This window comes from Mastomys coucha, unplaced genomic scaffold (assembly GCF_008632895.1).
Source record: "Mastomys coucha isolate ucsf_1 unplaced genomic scaffold, UCSF_Mcou_1 pScaffold16, whole genome shotgun sequence".
NCBI lineage: Eukaryota > Metazoa > Chordata > Mammalia > Rodentia > Muridae > Mastomys > Mastomys coucha.
Window position 1 is genome coordinate 65,061,964 of NW_022196898.1, and position 7,997 is coordinate 65,069,960.

The 7,997-nt window shown below is 39.5% G+C and overlaps 1 protein-coding gene across 1 annotated transcript in view; it reads right to left on the bottom strand.

The window, feature by feature from the left end:
* Positions 1–2,603: 2,603 nt before the first annotated feature.
* The window catches only part of Plppr4 (phospholipid phosphatase related 4), a 38,661-nt gene continuing 33,267 nt past the window's right edge, over positions 2,604–7,997 (bottom strand). Inside the window, exon 7 of the mRNA XM_031375291.1 lies at positions 2,604–6,625. Within this exon, the coding sequence (XP_031231151.1) occupies positions 5,294–6,625 (1,332 nt within the window). The 3' untranslated portion in view covers positions 2,604–5,293. The remainder of the gene's footprint in view (positions 6,626–7,997) is intronic.

The following is a 7,997-nucleotide window of genomic DNA, read 5'->3' on the forward strand; positions in this document are numbered from 1 at the left end:
TTTATTCTTGATTTTGTATTGAGACTGACATATAAAGGGAAAATACGAATTGGTCTTTATCAAAATTAAGAAAATTTGCTCAATGAAAATTCTTCTAAAATAGTGAAATGGAAGCTACTGGGGACCAGGGAATAGAAGGGAGTGGGAAGATGTTAATCAAAGGGGAAAATCTTTTGGTTATACAAGGTAAATAAATCCTATAACTTTAGATCTAATGAATAAAACATTTTGAGTACAGTTAATACTGTATATGTGATATATGTGATATTTGTGTATATGTGTATATGTGATATTTGTCACAAGAGATCCTAAACAATTTCACATATGAATCATGGGAAGGGATTGATGTGTTTATTAGCTTAATGATGGCAACTATTTCACAACATATATGTGTGAATATATCAGACACCCCTGAGTATGCCATGCAGTTTTTATTTGACAATTACATATCAATTATTCATTCATGGGGGGTTACTGAAAAGGAAAGAGTTTATTAAAAAGCTGAAAAGATAAACTATAAACTTGAAAAATACATTTTCAGACCAGCCTCCAAAAAAGTTCTTAGATTTGAAATATTTTTCTCCTGTTTTTAACATAAAGTTAAATATTTTATATTTAGTTGCTCAAGCTCCTCTTATATAATTTTTGCAAAATCTGTCATTATTCAACTTAGTTCCACAATGGGGAAAATTGACCTGAAGGTGGAGTACATCATGTTTTCTCCAAACTCCAAAATGGCATGTATCCAGACACCAAAGGCTAAAAGGTGGATTTGTACCCACAGGGAAGAAGCCAGGCTTCCTGGCTTACAGAGCTTCTCAGTTTCCAACAAGGGAGTAGCCATTACTTCCCTACAGAGCCCCTGAAGTCATTAAGGAAAGGGTGAATTTTGTATGACTATAACACATTCACATTTTTTCAGGTTCATCTATTTAAATGTATGTTGTACTGTTTTATAAGGACAATTTAGACTTTTGGTCGATTTCCTCATGGCAATGACAGATGATCTGAAAACAATAGGCAATGCAATGAGATGAAATGGGCACACCATACTTGTTACATAGAATTAATGCTATGGTTAACCCCAGTTCTCAAGTCTTTGACATTAGCTATCACAGCTAGGAACTTATGACTACATTTTCTGAGTACAGTAGTAGCTCATCTCTTTATTAACCTCTCACTTAGATTTTTTTTTTTTCTGGAAATAGACAGTGTGGTTACTAAAGAATTCCCATAACTACATCTTTATGTTCTTTTACTCTATGGTGTGGAATACCATTTTATAGTACTTAATGTATAAAAGAAAGAAATGACATATACGGCTCAGAAGCTGCTCACCCAACTCCTCAAAAGACAATGCTTATTCCAGGAACATCTGTACAGGAATCACCTCTATTGATGTATTATATGGTACAATGGTTTGACACAGGCTCTCAGGAACCCATACTTGTTTATTTCTTTCAACCCCATGACCAAAGGGAGATAATATTAATTATACATTTTGGTTGAGCAGTTTATTTTCAATTTCCATATCAGTAGTTTTATTTACTGTGTAACAGTGCTGCTAATCCACAGAAACCTACAAAGCATTTTTAGATGGTCTTCAAAAAGGATCAAATAGCTGGTATAGCTGATTTAGAAATGAAAAAGTCTAAATCAAAGGAGTTTAAAACTATAAACCATCATGAGACACATTGTGGTCTACAATTAATGTCTGTAACACCAGGATATTTTCATAATTTCAGCAGAACATGCAATGGCTGTTGTCTAGGCCACTGTAATGATGTTGTTCATTGGTATCCATGACAATGATTGCTACTGAAGAGTTGCATAAGCTTAGTGGCATTTCTAGATAACTGCCACTTTGTGTTCATGCAGCACAGTACTTAAAGGCCATTGGATTAAAGTGTACATCTTTGTTGTAGTCTAAACTTTGTGTTAAGAATTTCTAATGAGATACAGATCACTAGAAGTCAGAGAGTGGGCAGTAATGGTTTGGATGAAAGTAGGGTTAATTGCCAGGCACTCTTTTAAGAAAAGCTGCAACATTCGTTCACACAATGTCATGATGGCAATCATTGAGAAGAATACACTGACCACTTTTAGACATTAAGACCACATAAATACTTTCCTATTTCATTTTTAAAATATATTATAGTACTGAAGTGTGAGAACGTATGTCTAAGTCTGGGGAAAACCCTCCCATACTATGCATGGCATAAAAATTCTTTTCAAAATAGTTCTATTTTTATTTTACTGTTTGTGTGTATGCGTATGCCATACGATGCAGGTTCTCAAAGAGACCAGATGAGAGAGTGTATTATAAGCAGTTGTGAGCCACCTGTTGTGGGCTCTGGAAACTGAACTCAGGTCCTGTAGAAGAAAAGGGAATTGTGTTATTCACTGAGCAATCTCTCTAGGTTCTTGAAATAAAATTTCCAAACAAGGAAACATGTAGATTGAAAAACATTTCTTTCTTTATGCGGTACTCTTTCTTCTCATGGACTATGAGTTTATCCAACTCATATTTATAATTTTCTTCCACTTTCCCAAGTTATTCTCAATTCACATTCTGTCTGAAATTAAGAACCCAAACGTTCTAGTTTTGATGAAGAAATCTAATCTTTATTTCTATGATGTTAGCACAATATACTCACACGATAGCTTTGATCTGTACTTAACAAAATACATTTATAGCACTTTACAAACTTTATCAGTTTGGAAAACATTGCATAACATTTTATTAAACACAATACTTCATATATATTATATATTTATAATTTTATTTACTTTAAAAAGATAATTAACTCTCTTTATTCAATACTTGGTTTTATCAATAAAGCACAGCCTAACAGAAGAGGAATTGTTCTCATTAGCAAACAAGGTAAATAGAACACTAAGAAGAGATACCACCTGTTAGTCTGATTTATCTTAAATTAAGGTACCTGTGGAATGTAAACAAATTTTTTGTAATTATTTATTTTTTACAAAAGATGTGTTATCAAATATACATGCAGAGGTCTGAATTCTAGTGTCTATCATATTTCCTTAACAATGTGGTACAATTTGTTAAGTCATTAAAAACTGTAGCCTTTGGCACTTTTGAGTAGAAAAAGAATATATCAATAGTATGTAAAGAACAAAAATTCAATGACTAGAGAAGTACTTTAAAATCTTTTTTTTTTTGTTAAGAAATAGTAAAGATTAGGAAATATCATACTGCACCTCAAATACTGCAGCTTGTTTTTTTTCTTCAGAGTACTAAAACCAGTCCACCCTTCCCTCTAGGGACTGGCCAGGCCAGCCAGGACATTGTGACAGGGAGATGTAAAGAAGTGGGGAAGGCCACATGTGACTCCCACTTCCTTCTCTGAGAAGGAACTTGCCAGAAGGGTTACGGTTGAGTCTATATTTTATTGCCAGAGTTTTCAATTCTGCTGGTTTCAGCTAAATTCCTAGTGCCTTAGGAGATTGAGTTTTCTAAAAAGCTCTGCCCTTTGAATGTAGAAGCTGATAATGGATGATATGATTCCTTGCTGGACAACTGTTGTTCTCATTGAAAACTGCACTGAGTTCAGACCAACCAGCTCTGCTCTTTGCTGTTCACCCCCCCCCCCCCGGCAATCATTGAGTGTACATAATTCTTAAGACATGGCATGAAAAAGGTTTAATACCAAATCTCAAGAACCAAATCCTTCTCCACACTTTTTAAACATCTAATTTGGAAAAAAAAAAAAACACTTCAAAACATTTTGTGGTTATCCTCTTGCTATCAACAATAAGGTTTCCTTCGGTTTAGGCTCAAGACAGGCATCCAAAACTGTTCATTATACTCTAAGCACAAAAGCTTTACCTGGTCTGATATTTTGAAGGTATACTTTCTAAACTTATACTGTGATAAACTTCTATTTATCAATTACCATTTGCCTAGATTCTTACTGTTGGTGTCTAGTTATAAAAGTGTGTCATGGATGGGAGTCAAACTCACCCCCTCTGTGGCTCCAATATGGTGATTATCAAGATAACACAAAAATGAAATGCTCTGGAATGAAAGGAAATTTTGGGATTACTTATTGATGTGATAACCTATGCCATCGGACTGGAGACATCTGGAACTTGACCAGCGTATCTGGCAATGGAACACACAGTTTCAGCCGTTGGCTCATATTTCTTCTGTAGGACCTCACAGCAGTGTATTTTGCACAAGAAACGCAAATTGTCACTTTTGCTTTCTTAAAATAGAAGAATGTGTGTATAACCTCAAAAAACTTAATAAACTAAGGTGAAGCCATAAAATGGAAAATGTAACCATAATAATTTCAAAATATTCTCTAAAACAATGTATTTTAAGTATGCAAATACACTCACTAAAAGAAAAAAATACCAGAAACCAGCATTACCAATACTTAAATAAAAAGCAGAAAAATGATGCAGAGAACTAGTTATTCTGTATCACTGAAAACATTCCTACAGACTTTCAGATGTTGAAAAAAAGCATCTTTCAAAGAAATGCTCAGAACCCTGTCCAATTTTTTCTTTCTTTCTTTCTTTCTTTTCTTTTTTGACTGTGAGAGAGCCACTACAGGGAAGCCAAGAATGGCCCTAGTCTAACACAAAGTCACTGGCGTCTTCTGGACGAAGTAGCATTTCTCTGACGAGGGGTTGCACACCACTATTTCATAGCTACATAGAGTTTGAGAGTTTAAATGGTAGATGCACTGTGAGAATCAGCACCGCCCAGTCTGCTCTTCTGGTGCAGAGTCTGCAAAAATGAATAATATATAATACTGCATGGCCTCTGCTGTCGGGGAAACCTATGTATTTTGGGTTCCCACAGCTAATTATATTGAAAACAACAACAACAACAAAAAAACCCAAAAACCAAAATTCCAAAGTTGGCACATTCAGAATGTTAAATACTATACATCAGAGGAAACCACTTTATCTAATACTACCCTCTGCAAAGCCTCAGTGTCTTAAGAACTGTTCCGATGATGATGATGAGATTAGTTCCGGTCTTGCTTTGTGCTTTTCCTTTCCCTTGGTGTAAAATAGCTACGGTTTCTGTGGTGGTTCAGTGAGAGTTCCAGGCTGATGGTGAACAATCTAGTTAGACAAGAAGCCTCTCCATATCCTCTAGAAAAAAAAAGCTCCCCTCCCCCCAACAAAACAAAACAAAAACCCAAAAGAGCACAAGGTACAATAAACATGTGGTCTTGGGGTGGTGGTGGTGGTGGTGGTGGTAGTGGTGGGGGTGGGGTGTCACCAAAATGATGACAAGAAGGGCCATCACTCAATCCTTATAAGCCCGCGTGGGGGAGGTTCCTTTGTAGAAGATGTTTCTTGTGTTTTCAGGACTGTTGCTTCTTTCTGGGATCAAGATAATGTTGCCCTTCCTGCGCAGGGTGGAGTCGCGTGAGGAGGACACAGACAGCGTCTCTGAGCCTATCTCGCTGCCCTCCACCGGGGTCACTCGGATGGTGGTGAGGCCATGGTGGTGGTGCTCATTGCTGTCGATGTTGCTTCTCTTGCGATCTCCAGAACCAAAGCTGTCTTTGAGGGACTCGCAGCTTTCCGAGTCCCTGTTGAGGTCGTTGAGCTCATAGGTTTGGCGCAGGCTACTTTTCTCCGGAGCTTTCCATTTCCAGGAGCCGCTGCCTTCGCCCTCGGTGGACGATGGGATCTGGATGATGGGCCTGTTGTTCTCGGGATGAGCCTCCACTCGCACGATGCCGCTGGGCTCGTGGTCCGTCAGGGTTTTGTAGCGGATGGAACCCGTGCAGGTGACAGTGCTCCCTTCGGCATTCTTGGGGCTGCTCTGCAGCACGCCCTGCTGCTTGGACATAGCGATGACCTGCATGATGCGTGGCTGGTTGTTGCTCCGATTACAGGCCACGGTCTTCTCCGCTGCTTTCAGCCACTTGGCTCGTGCAGAACTGCTCTTGGGTGAGGTGCTGATGTTTTCCTGGGTCTCCTCGGGGATGTGCACCAACTGGGAAGAGCCAGGGCGGGACTGGATGGACACGCGTGGCCCTCCAGGCATACTATTGTTGCACCCGGGGACTGTGCCAGGCTGGATCTTGAGGTACTGATTGCCCGGGACATGATGATCTCCGTTCACCCCCACCCTCGAGGGCTCTGAGCTGGACCTCATTTCTATGGACCTGGGTGGTGACTGGCCTTCGGGTTCAGTGTCCATAACCTGCAGGGACATCTTGCGACTCTCGTTCTTGCTCTTCCACTGGGTAAGGAGCTGCTTGGACCGGGCAGAATCCATAGAGGCATGGATGCTCGCGTTTCTTCTCACTGGGTCTTCCACGGAGGGGGTGTTGGCTCTGGGTAGTGTGTTGCTAAAGGTCACCATGCTCTCTTTTCCCATGGGGCTCCTAGGAGTGATGATTTCTACATCAGCGTTGGCCCTCTTGAGATTTGTTAGGGAGCTTGCATCCCTGTGATTTCGGTTGAGGATACCCTCTGTGTGAGCAATTCCGTCACCACTGCTACCATTTTTGGCTGATAAAACCCTGCTGGGGTCTTGATTGAGGTCTGTCAGTGACCTGAGGGCATCTCTGTGTTGAAGCATACTGTCTTCACTAGGCAGAAAGTTCCCTACAGCATACAGGCCCTGGGGTTGGAGGGAAAATAACAGGTATCACATACTAGAAGGGGCAATTAATCACGGTTCTCCTAGAATGCCCAAGGGAGCACACAACTGAGGCAGGTACTGTGCGTAAGTCACAGACCAATAAAACAATGAAAAGTACAGTTACCCAGGGGTGGGGGACAGCAGGGGTGGTGGTGATGGTGCTGGATGTAGCTCTTAACTGTCTAGATCACTGAACTAATCGCTCAGAAGTAGGGTGAATCTTTTCAGTCCCAGCAGATGTGATTGTCACACTGTGTGTATGTTTTGAAAAGAAAATACAGTCAATGAAAGAAATAAAGACATTTTTTTTCTGCATTCCAAAGCTATCCTTTTTTTTTTTTCTGGACTCAAGAGCTTCTTTTAAGAGACAGCTCAAGACATTGGAATGATTTATCTTCCATTTTCAATCATGCCTTCTGATGGCAAACAGCAGCACTTCAGGGAAATACAGAACAATGGATCATTCATAAAAACCCTGTGTGGGGTTTGGAAATGAGGGCAGGGACATATACATTGTTTCAAATCACACTTTAGCCTGGCTTGCCTGCTTTAAACTTGACCTTCAAGTGGGAAAGTTGGATTAAATTACTGCTTTATACCGAATGTGGGCCAAGTTTTATTTAATTTTGTCTTCATATTTAGCCCATCATTTTTATTTGTTTTAGATTTGGAAAAGGTTAAATTTTGGTTTAAAAATTATTATTCTGGTTAAAGGCCATCATGAGGCACATGTCTGCTTGTGACATAGTTTCAATTGAAGGTGGCTGGGTCTATTTTTTAAGCCTAAGAAATGCAATGTCATGGTTTAAGTGTTTTATAGAGTGCTTGACACTGAGGGACAGCATCTGCTTAGGGATGATAATGTTCCAAATAGAATAAAATCTATCTCTCTGTGTCTCTGTCTGTCTGTCTGTCTCTGTCTGTCCCTGTCTCTCTGTCTGTCTGACTCTGTCTGTCTGTCTCTGTGTCTCTGTCTCTGTCTCTGTATCTCTCTCTCTCTCTCTCTCTCTCTCTCTCTCTCTCTGTGTGTGTGTGTGTGTGTGTGTGTATTGAGACAGGACTTCATTATGATGATCTGGTTGGGATGAGATTTGTTAGGTAGAGCAGGCTGACTCCCAAACCTACAGCAGATGTATATCTGCCTCTGCATTTCAACTGCTAGGATTTTAGGTGTGTGTGCCATCATATGTAAACTGACCTTTTTTTTTTTTTTTTTCCTTTTTAGGCATGTGCCATCATACGTAAACTGACCTTTCCTCCCCTTTTCTTTTCTTTTCTTTTCTTTTCTTTTCTTTTTGTTTCCTTTCTTCTTCTTCCTTCTTTCCTTTCTTTCTTTCTTTCTTTCTTTCTT